The following is a 17041-nucleotide window of genomic DNA, read 5'->3' on the forward strand; positions in this document are numbered from 1 at the left end:
TATATATATTATCTTTATCTTTATTTTATTTTTTAATTTAATTTAATTTTTTTTTTTTTTTTGTTAATATTTAATATAAATAAATTCAAATTTCAGCTCTAGTTTTAGTTTGTTTATTTCCATTTAGTAATTTTAGTGCAACATTTTTAATTTTTGGTTTATAGTATTTCATCTAATATCTATATTTTAGTTTAGCTTTATTTCAATTAAATTTGTTTTTTTTTTTTTTTTTTTTTTTAATAGTTTTTATTGGTTTCATTTGTAGCTGGAATAGTTAAGGTGGGGACAGGAATGTGACCACCATGTTCTTCTCTCTTCCTGACATCCTGTACAAGACCATGAGGAAAGTGGAGAGTAATTAGTCTCAGGTTGGGAACGGCAGACGGAAAACAAGCCTGTCATGTTGAGTCGTGCGAGGCCGCTGGTTGCTCAGAGAAACGGGGAGCAATTTGTTATTGTTTTTTCTAATTTTGACGTTTTCTGGAACTTTGCATCTGCGTTTCATTAAGTATCAAATATCAGTTAAAGCATTGCTGCCTAATTACTGTTTACTCCCTTTGGACGTGTACCGTGTTCCCTGCATCCTGTGTCTGGAGAGACGTTTACAAACAATGTGGTTGTTAATTGTTACAACATCAAGTGCGCGTATCACCTCTGCCGTTTAAGGAACATCCGCGGAATGGCAACCAGCCTAGGTAATGGCAGGATCTCAGTTGCGGTGAGAACATCAGATGGGCCGAATTGCAAGATAATCTGCTCTCTGCCAGTCCCAGTTTCAGTCTGAGTATGATGGCGGATGTGGGGAGGAAGAGCCGAGTTCTTATCTGCGATCAGTGAACCCTCACCCCCTGTGAACGGAGACTTTAGCTGGCCGTACGAGCTCATACACATGCATCCGGAATATACACTGGGTTGCTAGGATGCAAGACAAAGATTTTCTTGGTTCTAACGAGGGGCGGAGGTGCGTATCGGAGCCTCAGTGGCCACGTCTGCGTGAATGGGTTGGACCCATATCACCTCCTGACCTTCCCCTCTCGCACCAACCCTTTCCTTTGCTCTCATCCGGCTCCATGGGGCTTCGGTTTCAACCAGCTCTCTAGCACTTCCCATGGAGCAATCGAGGGAGTGTGTGTTCCTGAAAACCCTGGTGTCCTCATTTATTTTGGAAACATTCACATTTCAAAGTGCAGATCAACTTTTGAAGTGTTCGGCACGAAACACAATAGTCCATCTGTCACCAATCCATCTGACCTCTTCTGGCACTCCATTGTATTTTTGGGTGTTTCTTCAACTTTGGCCACTTTTAAGATATTAACAACTGCCTTGGAATGATTTTTCCTTTATAAAATATTTTTGCTGCTTTCCAGATGTCTTGTATTGGTAGATTTTATTGTTTTAACCTTGTATTTAACTCTTAACTGTGGAAATCCACCATTAAAATATGAATAGTAACATGTTTAAAAAAGATAATCTGAAAGAAAAATAAATAATTTCATTATGCATACATATTATGTATTATGTATACACTACAGTTTTAAATCATTTATGTTTTTGAAAGTCTCTTATTCCCCCCAAGGCTACATTTTCAACATCAAAAATGTTAAAAACAGTAATATTTTGAAATTGTATTACAATTTAAAATAGAAAATGTAATATTTGGATATATTTTAAGCTGTTATTTATTCATGTGATATTAAAGCTGAATTTTCAGCATCATTACTCCAGTCTTCAGTGTCACATGATCCTTCAGAAATCATTCTAATATAGTGATTTGCTGCTTAAATATTTATTATTATTGATGATGAACACTAGGGGTGTGACGAGACACTTATCCCAGGAGACGAGATGAGTCACGAGACTGGGTTCACGAGAACGAGACGAGACAAGATTTTTAGACTCTTTTTTTTTTTTTTTTTTTTTTTTTTTTTTTTTTTTTTTTAAGAAATCGTCAATGATGAAATATACAGGGAAAAATCGTCTTTTATTCAACTGAAAAACACAAATTGCAAAAAAATGTAGGTGCATTTTGAAATCAAATTGTACTTTATGAAATTAAATATCTATTTCAATAAATTTTATGCAGGTATAAACAACATGTAAACACTGTAAAAGGTTTTGCCACAAACTCAACTGACAGGCAAGTAATTGCACAAAATTATATAGCATACATAAAAATAAATAATAAACAACACAAATAATATCCCTTTAAAGTAGCAGTCAGTCAAGTTTATTATTTAGTAATCTGATTTCCACTTTAATAAAAAAATATACGTTTTTTTCCATTTAATTTTTCCCTTTTTAATAGTGTATATACCTTTTCACATCAATTTATTAAAAGTTTAACAAAAATTACATTTAGGGCCTTATGTAATTTTTTTTTTCTCACCATATTATTTATATTTTTATTGTTACCAAATTATGTGTTTTATCATGTCTAACTATTGAATGCATAAAACAACTTAATTTATTCATTTTATTTTTTCTTAAAGTAGCCTTATGAATTTTTTTTCCCTCAGCAATTCTGTGTTGTGTATTTACATTTTTTCTGGTTATCAAATGAAGGCATAAAACATTAATTTCATCATTTATCGTTTAATTATTGAAAATTAAGCAAACTTTATTTTTTGGCAAAGAAATCGGATTTACTATTAAAATTAAAACAGGGAAGAAATGTTGTGTGATTATTCCTTTAAAATAATGTTTGTTTCATTTTAGTAGTAGTAATAGTAATAGTAGTAGACTTTTATTTTGACGGGTTGCCGTGAATACCTTTACAGTTCTGTGTATGTGATATGATGCTAGTTTTACTCAAATCAAATGGTAAAATGATCATGAAGTGGAAATGCTGTTCATGTGTTTACGTCCTCATTTAGTGAGACGGCAGATGCTGAAATCACCGCGAGCATCACGCCCGCTTCAATGTGTGTGTGTGTAAACTGCGCATCTGTGCCATTCATTAACAGAGACAGGCAGAACATGCAGGATTCATATTTAAATCGAATTTTGGGGCATTATATTTACATATACTAGGCCATATCGTGGATTGATTTAAGTGGAATGACCTACTTTTGGTTAATTCACAATTTGAGAAATTCCGTGACATTCCGCGTTAAACTGTGAATTTTGTTTTTATGACTGGATAAAGACTTCTACCCCGTAATTTACCCTCTTATCTTGCGCCCACTTGCCTGATGTGAACATAATATCTTACATACCTTACATTACATACCACTGGTGAAAGGGCCAGTGTAATGCGAATATATCTGAAAGGTCTGCACTAGGATATCGTCACCTTCTCGCGAGACCAGTCAGATCTCGCGAGACACATTCTCGTGAGATCTCGTGCCACAAGAATTCTCCTTTGATTTATATACATATACACTGTTGGATATTGTCAGGGGTGAAATTAAAAGCAGTATAAAGCAGCAGATAGTATATACCTCTTATCCCTGGTTAGGCTTTTACTTTTATGCTTTCTAAAAGTGCTCATAGTTTATTGTTTCATGATGACAGCAGCTTGCACAAATGCCATTCCCAGCACCCGCATTGTGGTGGTTAAGGGCAGGTACCCTCTTGGCCTAATCTCTGCACTATATGTCATGTAGAGATGTGCATCTGCCTCCACCGGCAGCCTCTCCGCTACTTGTTGTCTTTGCCACAGTGTGGAAATGCAGGCAGCTCGAGTATCGCACATAAAAGCCCCGGGTGGATCTGATAGCGCTCTGCCATGGACACATATGCTACTGTTTGTGTTTCTTGGAAGCATGATGCTTCTCTCTAATGGCTTTTGCAGTCTCCTCAGGGGGCCAAAACGCTATATGCATGAACAGCTCCTCTTCTCAAACAAGAGTATGCGGTATATAATTTCATTTGACTAATTCAAAACAAAACTGTTATGTGGGTTGCTGGGCCGAGCGGGGTGATTGATAGCTTGTGTGCATTGCGTGGCATGCTGAAGTGTCTGTTTGCTTGTGTGTTTATACGCGGTACATGATATGGAATACAGATGTAATCGTACGAATGCACGGAATGCGCTATCATTTATCATGGTGTCAGGGCACAGATGTAAACTCATTCGAAATTAAGTAATGTTTGCGAACAGATTACTTTGTCATGTGTTGTTCCAGAGAACGCCACTCCATTGTCTCTACATGTTTGTCAGATTCGCCTAAGGTATCATCATCATCTCTGTGCCTTCTGTTGCACAACTTCATCATCTAGTCCCGTGCTTCACCTACACCTGTGGACCAAGGGATGTTAAACGAGTCATCTTACTTTCTTAGAAAGGGACTTTGTGACTCGTTTAAATTATCTGTCTGTTTTAGGACAGGTTTTTTTGGTCCCCTGGTTTATGTTTTATCCTCTTCTTTATTAGATAAACAGATGAAAAGATCTCGACTTGAACCATAACACAACCCTCTGTCAGCCTTAACCAAAACAGATCCCCTTGTAATCCTCTAGACGAGATTACAAAATGCCAGCACATGGAATTCTGGCATTCTGTTCACCTGTGTTCCATTTATTTTATTGTTGTCTTTGGAAAGAAATGATTTTAGGAATTGGTATTTACTTTTATGGCTACAATTAGTTGTCAACCAACACTACTGTTTAAAAGTTTGGGCTCAGTAAGAGTTTCTTTTTATTAATTTAATTAAGACTTTCTTTTTTATTTTAAAGAAATGAATTTTATTTAAAGAAATGAATTAATTTTTCCACAAAGATGAATTGATTAATTGCTCAAAAGTGAGAGTGAAAACTTAGTGTTACAAATTATTTCAATTCAAATAAATCATATTCATCCAAGAATAAAAAGAAAAACAGAATAAAAGTATCACAGTTTCTAAAAACATATTAAGCAGCACATCTGTTTTCAACACTGATAATAATAAATGCTACTTGAGCAGCAAATTGGCATAATAAGAATGATTTCTGAAGGAGGATGTGACACTGAAACTGGTCTAATGATGCTGAAATCATCACACAAATACATTACATTTTATTTTATATATATATATATATATATATATATATATATATATATATATATATATATATTATATATAATATATAATATATATATAATATATATATATAAATATAAATATAAATGGAAAACAGTTATTTTAAAATATAATAATATTTCACAATATTGCTGATTTTACTGCATTTTTTATTAAATAAATTCAGCCTGGGTAATCATAAGATTCTTCTTTAAAAAAACGATTGAAAAATCTTATTGACCCCACATTTTTGAACTGTAATGTATATGGGATCTTTATTTAAACAGCAATTAACATAATTTGTTACAAAATGAACACTTACTGTACGCAAATTTCCTTCAAATTCAATTACAAAATGTTTCTGTAACACTTTACAATATGGCTCATGGGTATGTGCTGGGTATGAACTAGCATTTAAAATTACTGTTTCAATATATATGTATATATCTTGATTAATGTTAATTTCGACATATACATTGTGAGTCGTGAAAATTAATGTATTATCAAACATGAATCAGCATAATATTTTACAGCATTTATGTATTTGACACCCAATTCATTTACTAATGTTAACAATTTTTTTTAAGAAAAATAGTGTATGAAGACACCAAAAAATGGTGTATAATGAATGCATTAAGTATGCATTTTTGTAGTACATATACAGGATTCAAGAGAATTGTTGCTACAATTTTGGTGTAAACAGGCTATAGTCTCTTCAAATGACAACAGAGAAATACAAAAATATCTTTCCATGTCGATTAACTCAGATTTATTCTCAGATCTTATCTAAATGTTGGCCGCTCCCTGTGTTTCTGCTGGCATGGTGTGTCTGTATATGAAAAAACATAACCTTTGCAGCTATGTGACAGCAACACTTAAACCTAAAACAATGAGCTGCGATGCTGTAATTGTTTTCTGGCTATAGAACTCAGTTGTCTCTCCACCACATTAATATGAAAGTGTTGAGTGAGATTGTTAAAAGAAAAATAATAATAATAAAATACATAGATACACCTCCATAAAATTACATAATAAAAAAGTACACCTTTAAAACTTCAAATTTATAAAATAACAAAATAAAAAACTAAAAATTCTCTCAAAAAAGCAGAATCGGAATTTGTATCTTAATTCCGCTGTATTAGTCACAGCCAATACAGCATCATCTGTTCTAAATTTTGGCCAAATTATGGCCCAAAAAAAAACTGTTAACGCTTTAAAGACATTAAAAGTATTTTTTACGTTATTTTGTTTGATTGTTAAAAAAAAAATGCTTTGTATAAAATTGCTTTTGAGAGGGGAAAAAAAACGTCGCGTATCTCAAGTCGTATTTAATATCAATTCAAAATAATGTGCTAAAAGCCTAAAGCAAACATAATAAACCACATAAAGTACAGTGTGTGTGTGTGTGTGTGTGTGTGTGTGTGTGTAGTGACGCGGGGTCAGATTTTTTTTCCAACCCGCGGATCCCGCTTTTACAAAATATTTGTTACTTAACCTTCATATTGTAACTTTATCAAAGAACCTAATAAAATATGAAAATATATATTCCAAATATTTAATATACCCCAAAAAAATCAAACAACATAAAAAAACATAAAAAAATATAAAAAAAAAAATTAAAAAAATCTAAAATAAACTACAAGCAACATACTTGGATTTACTTTAATTTTTTTTTAATTTACCCTCCAATGAAAATAAACGCAAATAAAGTGCCAATTTCTTTACCTTACCCGCGGGGTCCGCAGGTTATGAGACGACTCGCGCATCACAAATGCGTGTGTGAGTGTATAGGCTATCTATGATAAACAAAGTTATTGGTTTCCTTCTCTCCACAACAAATCATCTAAAGTTAAGGCTATGCGTTTAGGCTATAAAAACGTAAATCCAAAAACAAATTAATTTAAGGTGGAACTGATGCCTACCTTGATTGTTAAGAATCCAAATGTTTCCATATCTGCGACGTATCTGGGTGCAGAAATATAATTTATTATGTAATAGGCTCGCATTGACATCATCCTTCGCATCGGCTATATCAGCACAGTGAGGCGGTGGTCATGCTGAAAGTAACTGATTGTACAACGGAGCAGTGCACCTTTTTTGTTTCTTGTACTCTATTTTATTTTGATAATGAACAGTCTGCAAAGTCGCAAAATATGTTGTGTCTGTGTGCGAGAGGTGCCGGCGCGATATGGTCATACCAATGCTGGTTGGTTACACAGATAGAACCAAAACATCATTCAAAACTGTCAAGATTTACAAAATAAATAAAACTGTAAAGCTTTTGCAAAATAAAGAAAACTATTTTCTGCTGTCTCGTTTTCCTTTCCGTGAACTTTGGATCGCGTCACAATGAACCGAAACTCAGCACATTTTTTTTTCTTTTGTTTTGTTAATCTGTCAGTGTTTTAAGTGATTTTATTCTGTTTTCTCTAGGGATGTAATGATTAACCGCGAGCCGGTTGAAAATCAATTCAAATATGTGACGATTCAAATCGGTTGGGATGCTGAACAATCGCAATTCAATTAGGAGTTGGAGTTTATATGTCTGAGGGATCTTACGCTTTCGTTCCTTGAACCGGTTCAGAGCACTGGTTTAGAGTAAATCCATCACTTCCATTAGTATCTGTAAAACCAGACTGTTTTTCTTGTCTAATTGTTAGAATATGTATCTTATGTTTACTCATTCTTCTTCTCTTTTTTTCAGGATTACCCAAAGAACAGGCATCCAGGATGGAGTCGAGGTTCTGTTGCATATCACGCAGGTGAGCTATTATGTTTTTAAAGGTCAATCATTTGTAATTGTAACAGTCCGTATGTTTACATGCACGGTCATTTTTTGAGCTACAGCAGGCTTTTGCATAATCTACAACTGTGGTTTCAGAGTTTTACTGTAAAAAATATATAATAAATATATAATATAAAAAAATATATAAAGTTAAAGTGGCCTTATTATGGGTTATGAAAGGTTCATATTTTGGTTTTGGGAGTTCCCAACAACAGGTTGACACACATGCAAGGTCAACAAACACTTTCATTGTCTCATACTATGCATTTATTTTTAACTTATTTGCTCAACGACTCCCAAACGATTCGCTCAATGATAAATTTTTCCAAACGCCTCCTTTGTGTGACGCTAATCGCCGGTGATTGGTCCGATTGGCATAATTTTCATTTCATCATACCTGTAATGCCTGATAAAGCTGTGTTTGTGAACAGTGCTGCTTTGTGTACAGCGTTACCGGGGAAACTGCTATTTTTACCGCTCCAAAAGCAGCACCTAGTGGCAAAGAATGAATTTGCATCTTCATTCAGAGAACCCAAAAAGACCAACAAGTGGGCGGGCAATATGCAAATTTTCATGTTGTTGTCAACATGAAACGGCTTGGGATTTGTTTTAAAAATGACTCGTTTGAATGATTCAGTCAACTTTTTCTTTTGACAGACAGTACCTTTATACATGGTGCACTTTGCAGGATGTTTTCATTCACTTAGAGCTGTGTTACACACTGCACGAAAGGTAATTTTCAAAAATCCATAGTAGGGGCACTTTAATTATATACCAGCCTACTGATGTACTTACCACCATAAAAACACAAGTGAAATAAAATACTAATACATAGAAGGGGCACAGTGTCATTCACACAAATACTAAATACATCATGGTAACAACATTAGATGTAACACACAACCCTAATATACATTGAAGGATTAGTATTTAATATTTTTCATTGCATGCTCAGGCCAGTTGTAGTCTGGTTAACATGCATGCTGGACGAAGCCAAGCTACAGTGGCATTATGTAGATCTGTTACATGGCATAATTTCATTCAGACCTAGTACATATAAAATTTGAAATCAAACTTTGAATGTCTATGTAAAAGTACTCACTCTTTTCCCCATACAGTTTTATTTATGCGCACACCAGTCCACACATTCAGATCCTGTTTACATAAAGTTAGTTTTGTTTTCTCCGTTTTGTCATCTCTGGTTGTATTCCTATCACAGTTCATGCATGGATTACCCAGAATACCTGCAGGTGGTGATATTTTTTTTTTTAAGCTTTATTATTTGGCTCCTCTTCTATTTCAAGACTACACATCTATGGGCACCATCTCTAGTGTGTGGAGGTCCTGGGTGCTGATAAGAGGATTGTGGAGATGAGATGAGCGTGTTGATTAGAAGCAAATCCTCTTGAAAATGGCAGAAGGATAAATAGCCCTATCTCACTCCACAGGTCCCATCTTACAAAGCAGCTCAAAGGAAGTTGATATTGGATAAGATTGCTGCTCAATGTAAAGATGGCAATCTTTATACTCAACCCCGTCATGCTTTCATGCCACTCCACATAACAGATTAGTCACTGAGTATCATCCTGAATGAAACAGTGTGCTGCTTTGGTGACTCACAGCCTATTGTTTAAGGGTGAGGCATTTTGCCTGTGAGCCAGATAAACAGTGATGGTTCTGATTTTTTTTATATATATATATCTGTTACTACCTTTAGTGGGTTATTTGGGTTCTTGGGTTTTAACAGCAACAGTGGAGATGCTATACGAATGTCCTCTCATTAATCTTGTTTGATAGCCCAGACATTGATAGATTAGTGTTTTCCATGATACTTCTGATGCATATGCAACCTGAGTGTCCAACTCCACTGCAAGACTACCAGACTTTAAGCACTTCACAATTCAAAGTGAGCATAAATTGGACCTCATGATACCACTAGATATTGATGATTAGGGATGCATGATACACACCTGCACCATATTAGTTATTTATCAACCTTTATTCAATAATTAAGCTTTTTTTTTCGATTACATTTGTAAACTTTTGTAAACTTTATATTTAATCTTAAAAACACTAATAATTTAATAAAAATGTTAAATATAATCTTTTGGAAATCTCGAAATAAATATACATTTTTCATAGTGTACATTGTCATGATGCCTAAATTTGCATTTAAAATGAATTAATTATTTAAAAATAATATTTATGTGTGTGTGTATATTCATGAATTCATGGGAATTTTTTTTAATTTCAATTAAATATACAAATGTCAAAACATACTGTTTATTGCATATAAATATTGAAATATATAGAAAAAATAAAATATTAATTAATGTGTTACACGTTAAATCTGTTAAATTGCTGTTTTAAAATGCATAAAAATTCAAATACATTTTAAAATTTCTTTTCCCCCTTTAATTTAAGAGTTTATATGCATTTCAAAATGTAAAATATATATTTAGTTTTTTTAGATAGATAGATAGAAGGATAGATAGATAGATAGATAGATAGATAGATAGATAGATAGATAGATAAAATCTAATATTTTATATCTAATCATAGCGGATAATAATATTTTAACATTACTTCATGAATGTATTTCTATTTATTTTTTCCCTTTAATTTGTAAATTTATATATTTTGAAATATAAATATATTTATATTATGTTTCTGATCATAACATGACAGCAATTATTGTATCGCAGCAAATTTTCATACCAGGTCATCTCCAGAAGTGATGGAAGTTTGTTTATTTGCTATTGAATTCACCCAGGCCTTGTGTTCTTCTCGAGTGTGAAAAATTCCGTCACATCATCACTCTCATCAGGGCGATGCAGTTTGTCTTTGGCACCTCAAGGAGTGTCAGGCTCTCTTGTCAGCTTTTGCGGAGCTGCATTTATGGGGCATGTCTTTTCTGCGCCTCATTGCGGCACCCGCTGATGGAGGTCTGGCATTGGCACAGAAGCGGGTCAGATCAGGGGGGCATGACTCATTGTCCTGCCCTGATCTATAAGAGGCCCACATCTATGACTCATAATCCTGTTAGTCATCACGTAGAGACACGTTACAGCCACTGATATGTCGCTCTGGGGGTCGGCGTCCTCACACGCATCACAGCCAAAGACAGCGGGGCTGTATCTCATTTTGATGAAGAAATAATGTTGGAAGTCGGGGTGATGAATTTATTTGGAGTTTGGAACAAGCATACAATCCCCAGCCCTGCTTTAATTCAACCGCTGACCGTGCCAAGTGGGTCGAAATAGTTGGCAGAGAGTCGCTTCACCCCAAATCACTGTTTTCAGTCTTGTTCGCTTCGTTTTAGCGGGGTACGTGACCCTTACTTGAAAATGTTGATGACACGAATGAGCAAATCGGTTTTCCGTTCTTAGCCGCCAGGCTCATAAAGTGCCCTTCTTGTTTGCGGAAGCTAGTCTTCATTCCCGGTCTTTTCCAGAGAACAGCTCTGACATTCGAGGAAAGCCCTCTATGCGCTCCGGTGTACCGTTTCCTGTCGGCTCGGGTGCCAAAGGGCCAAAAAGCTCTCCAGCAGGCTCAGTGAGAGCGTGCGCCCGAACCCTATTTTTAGTCGCCTTCCTCTCCCACAGCGGTCGGGGTGTTTGCAGAGTGTGGTGTTGGGACAGAGGCCCACATGGGAATCATAATGATACAGTGTCTTCATCTCCCTCCGCATGTTCAGATAGGGATTGTTTAAACAGTATGCTGAGCTGGGAACGGGTCCCATGACAACTCCACAAATATTTACCAGCCACACACTGCAAGAGGGTTTTTTGTCTGCAGGCTACCTTTCCGTGTTTTTCTTTCACTTGCTCTTGATTGTTGTTGTCTCTTTGTTTTGTTATCTCCTTATATAAGGAGAACTTCGACTTAGGAGAAAGAAACATACAGAGGCATGAAAGCACATCTCCTTTCATCCCGTCAGTTTCTGGATGAAGAGTATAAGACTTCTCTGGATCATTAAGAGCAAATGTGTGAGGAATGCAGCATTAGTGCTTAGGTTCACGTCAGGTCTTGACAGCTCTCTGATGCAAAGCACTGACTTTGGCATTTCTGCTTTATGTCCTAAAACTCATTCAGATGATTAGTTTTCACCTCCATCATTGAGTGTAAATGGGTCAACCTTTACAAAGATAATGAGACGAGATACAGAAACAAATATTATGAAATATGAAATCAAACACTGTGTAAATTACTCATTTTGCCTTTGGTGTTACTGTCCAACAGCGACACCAGCAGATGATCTTTCAGGTGGAGGTAGCTCTTAAATTAATAGAGCACCTCCATACATGTGACCATAACGAGACCTGTTTACCAGGGCTTTTCTGTATGAAAGAAAAGCACACAAAATATGCTTTATTTATGTAGATTTGAAGCCATGTAAAAATGTTTAAAGGCATCAGCTTACCCCCTATGGTAATACCAAGGTACTTTTGGTGGGTTTTTTTTTTTGATGCCATGTCTTTTGTTTCATTAATGTGTTACATGTGAAAAAAATAGGTTATGGAGCATTTTCCAAATATGATGACTATAAACATATTTTACACATGGTGCACTACCATTCAAAAGTTTGGTGTTGGTAAGAATTTTTTACATTTTTAATCTGTATTTTTTTGTTTTGTTTTAAGAAGTCACTCATGCTCAGCGAGGCAGTGAAAATCCAACCAAAACAGAAACAACAATTTAAAATAACCGTTTTCTATTTTATTATATTTTAACACATTAATTATTCCTGTAACGCAAAGCTAAATTTTCAGCATCATGACTCCAGGCTTCAGTGTCACATGATCCTTCAGAAATCATTAATATGCTGATTTGCTGCTCAAAAAAACATTTCTAATTAATGTAGAAAACAGTCGTGCTGCTTCATATTTTTTTAGAAACCACAACACTTTTTTCCAGGACTTTATGATGAATAAAGAGATATAAAGAGCAGCATTTATTTTAAATAGAAATCTTTTCAAACATTTTAAATGTTTTCTTTGAGCGATTTAATGCATTCTTGCTGAATACAAGTATTTATTTCCAACAAAAAACTACCAAACCCAAACTCAAATAAATATAGTGTAAATAATATACACAACATATACACAAAAAACCTATTCACCACAAATCTATTGCCCATAAATACACACCAATAAAATACACTAGAACAACCTTTTTTTGAATGACCTTAGAGTTGTTCCTCAATCTTTCAGTGTATTAATGGCCAGGATTTATGTAGAGTTACTTTGCATATACATTTTGATGTAAAATTTTTATTAATGAAAGTAGCTGCATTTGAACTGTCGATCATATCTGCTCACAGATGATGGGAAGATCTTCCATGGAAGTGGAGTAGGAGACCAATTTGGCCCTCGCTGTTTTGAAGGGGACATCATGGGCTGTGGAATAATGTTTCCTCGAGACTATGTGCTGGACTATGAAGGTAAGAACATTACTGCCAATGCATACTTGAAAATACATACTTTGATCAATTTAGCATGTTTGTCAGGACTGTAGTCCAAGTTTTTAGATGTGCTTCCAGCTCAATTGGTTTCTCTGTCAGATGAAATGGACGACTGGGATGCTGCTGATGTACGACCAAAGCAGGGGCGTGTCGAAAATTTACTGTATTTAAACGATGAAGACGAGGAAGAGGGAGATGATCCAGAACAAGAACATGAGGGCCGAAAGGTTATGGTGAGTATTTTTTAAAATGTTTTTATTATATAAACAATTTGATTTATTGTAATGACAGATTCAGATTTAACATAAATAGGAATAAATTACATTGAAATATTTTGAAATAGAAAACCATTAAATTGTTATATTTCATAATTTCACTTTCACAGGGTTTTTAATCAAATAAATGTAGCCTTGGTGAGCAAAAGAGACTTGTGACTTCTACTGAAGTGCTTAAAGCCTCAGTTCTGACAGCTAAACAAATGAATCATTGTTATTTGTTGTTTTTAAGCTGGTTGGAGTTGGTCATTCATCAAGTCAAATGTTTTAAGCTTGCAGAAGATGAATGCATTGAGGTCTCCCAGCGGGACATTACACTATCAAGAGCCTTCCATGACAGAAATCGCACTGCGCGACTCTGTAATCAGCGAGTTTCTGACTGTCGACTCAACCACAGTGCTGTTTGTTTTTGCCCACTGGGTGAGAGTTAAGATGCTCGCTTCCACAGTTATGCAACAATACGGATAAGCTCGATGTCTCATAAGAGCCGTCTTCTGAGGGTACAGGATATCCCAGATGCGGTCAAGATGAATTTGAAATATAAAAGAAAAACAAGATGATTGCCAAGTGTTTTTTTTCTCCTCATCATGTGTCCCGAAGAGTTTTGGAACTAGCGCGTAGCAGGATTGTGAGACGCCCAGTCTCAGCCCTGTAGCTTTGGAAATGCTGACTCACTCTCTTCCCTCTCCAGCTGTGGAAATGCTGACTCACTGTCGCCCCTCTGTGCTCATCTAGGTGTTCTTCACCCGGAACGGCAAGATTATCGGCAGGAGGGAAGTGGTTGTCCCGGCTGGAGGGTTTTACCCGACTATCGGGATGCTCAGCAGCGGAGAAAAGGTGAAGGTGGACCTCCACCCTCTCAGTGGATAAAGCTACAAGCAGATGGAAAAGACCAAAAAATTTATGCTGAGATTTCTGTTGTTATTTTTTTTCAAGGCACTTCATAATGCAAGTTTAACACGTCTAACACTCCAGTGCATGTTTCATCTACAGCGATCACCTCAGCTTCAAACGGTTTACTGTGAAACCACATGTAGAGGGGTTTGTGGCATGAAAATATTTAATATTGGGCCTCAAAAGAACTGTTGACGAAAAAAAAAAAAAAAATGTACGAAGATACATTTTATTAAAATGCGTAGAAAATATTAAATTATATATTTTTAATGTACATATGTAAATTTATGTATTGGCTGCTATACAAACATTTATTTAGCTAAATCAATCATGATATTAATAAACAACTAGACACCATAGAGAAACTTAAAGACATGGCATGAGGGTGTTAATAATTATAAATAAATGGTAAATACATATAATAATGTTAAAAATAAGCACTCCCTCTCACAAATGACTTGTGAAGGTGTTGAAAGCATATTACGGTTATTTTACTTATTGTGATCATTTTGAATGTCATTTAAAAAGTGCCATATTTTTGCCGAGCGGTTGAGGGGAAGGTGTTTGTCAGTGGATAGCATGGAGGAATTGCTAATTGACGAGTTGTATTGTTTCCTGTTGTGTATCGTACACTCTCATCCGTCATCAGGAAACGCATTCAGCAGCTCCAGACCAGAGAGAGCAACACACTCTTCATGTTTATTTGTTCATGAATGCAGCTTATACCGGTTATGTTTGTTTAGTTCAGGCTTTTCTGTAAATGTAGATTTTTACATCAGTTTGTGGACATTTTATCAGATATTTCAGGGGGATTTGGAAAACATGGAGCTGTTTATTCAGGAGTTGTCCACTGTAATGTGAGCTAGTCTGGTTCACAAATGCTACAAGCACTTTAGAGACGCCTCAACTTAAGCTGATAGTCCGATGAGCGAGCGGCTGTGATGCTGCGCTCCAGACTTCTCAACACCTCGCTGTTGCAATAATGCCCTTCGTCTTCTGTCCTGTTACATATCACATATGGAACAAAACAGTTTCATATGACATACTTTGCCAAATTTAATGTCCAATTTTGTCCCTTTCAATCTATTTTCTCCTCCAACATTTCTTATAAACAAAGTCTTTGAATGATATTAAATTTTTCTCTATATTGTCATCATATAGTTTAAGTTAAATCCTATTTGAATCTCAGGACGTTGGTTATGTTCAGAATGAGATACTAGCTTACTGCATACTGCACAGTGTATACTGTATGTCTACAATTGTTTTTTTAAGAATTTGAGAGTGCAAAATATTGGAAGTTTGTTTTGGCCATGGGATTAAAAAAAAGGTAATTGACTTTTTATCGAACAATTCAGACTTTTTTCTAGCAAAAAAAAGTTTGCACATTTTTTTTTCTTTCTTTTTTTTCAAGAATTGCAAATCAATTGCAGAAAATAAACTCACAAACTCAATTTAAAAAATTCAAAATTGTGAGATAGAAAAATGACCTAATTCATTTTTAATTTGGTGGCAGGAGCAAAAAAAAAAAAAAAAACTTTGTGATATGTAATAGCAAACTTGGAATTGCAATTGTGAGATATAAAAATCTAAATTACCTTCTCAATTACCTTCCACGGTGAAAGTCAGAATTATGTGGGAGACAGTAAGCATTCAAAAGTTTTTTTTTTCCCTAATAGTGAGACAAAAATTCACAATTGCTTTTTTTTTTTTTTTTTTTTTTTTTACCCCCTGGCGGAATCAGGCTTCCATACAAAATGCAAAGGTAACTTATATTGTTGTCACATAACCTCACCACATCTTCTTGAATGCAGAGAGTGAAATTCATTTGTTGTATGTTTCTTTTTTTTCTTACACAAAATTGGATCAAAATATAACTTGTTTTGAAATAGCAGTGCAATTGTATCAAGTAAGTTAGTGTGGCCACTCGGGAATTGGAAGGTCATGTGAAGTGCAGTGAATTGTGGGAAATGCTACTGCACTGTGCACATTTTGCCATTATTATGCATAAATGTTCATGCTATGCATAGTATAATGCAGAAATAAGAATAGTATGCTATTCTGAATATAGCCATAGTTGTATTTGACAGGATGCATGGGGTTTCAAAGCACCTGCATCATTGAATAAGGAGCTTTGATGTATTCATCTGAAAGTTCCTCAGTGATTTATAACACCCTGCATGTTTATCATAGACTATTTTCTGCTAAAATACATTAAATGAGAAATTGTCATTCTAAAGAGAAGAATGGGTGTGACCGGCTACTAAAGCCTTTCCATTTAGTGATGAAATGAATATTCCAGATCAGATCATTTAACATAAAGAATTGCTTGTGTTCCAGACATAAATTGACAGCACAGGGAAGCCAAAACCAAATACCTCTATCAGTTAAGCTTATGCAAAAAGCCAAACGGTTGTCCTCTCCAAGATCATCTGAATTCCTCAACTGGAATGTGGTTGCTTGGCGCATAAATGGGCGATGATCGTTTTGCTTTCACACAGTCTTACTAAATGGAGACTTGTGTTGAAGATGTTGATGTGCTGCTCTAATTGTAGCATGCACTCTTTTGCTAATGTGTACATAATAAAGAAACGGTTATTTCCACACAAACTGTACTTGGGCTTGC

General features: G+C 35.2%; 1 protein-coding gene across 1 annotated transcript in view; it reads left to right on the forward strand.

The window, feature by feature from the left end:
- Nucleotides 1-17030, forward strand: part of LOC109055707 (SPRY domain-containing protein 3-like) — a 48301-nt gene extending 31271 nt beyond the window's left edge. Inside the window, exons 8-11 of the mRNA XM_042750761.1 lie at nucleotides 7705-7762; nucleotides 13109-13228; nucleotides 13349-13482; nucleotides 14260-17030. Coding sequence (XP_042606695.1) covers nucleotides 7705-7762; nucleotides 13109-13228; nucleotides 13349-13482; nucleotides 14260-14394 — 447 coding nt within the window. The 3' untranslated portion in view covers nucleotides 14395-17030. The remainder of the gene's footprint in view (nucleotides 1-7704; nucleotides 7763-13108; nucleotides 13229-13348; nucleotides 13483-14259) is intronic.
- The last annotated feature ends 11 nt before the right edge of the window (nucleotides 17031-17041 follow it).

The sequence above is a fragment of the Cyprinus carpio genome, chromosome B23, assembly GCF_018340385.1.
Source record: "Cyprinus carpio isolate SPL01 chromosome B23, ASM1834038v1, whole genome shotgun sequence".
In the NCBI taxonomy this organism is placed as follows: domain Eukaryota; kingdom Metazoa; phylum Chordata; class Actinopteri; order Cypriniformes; family Cyprinidae; genus Cyprinus; species Cyprinus carpio.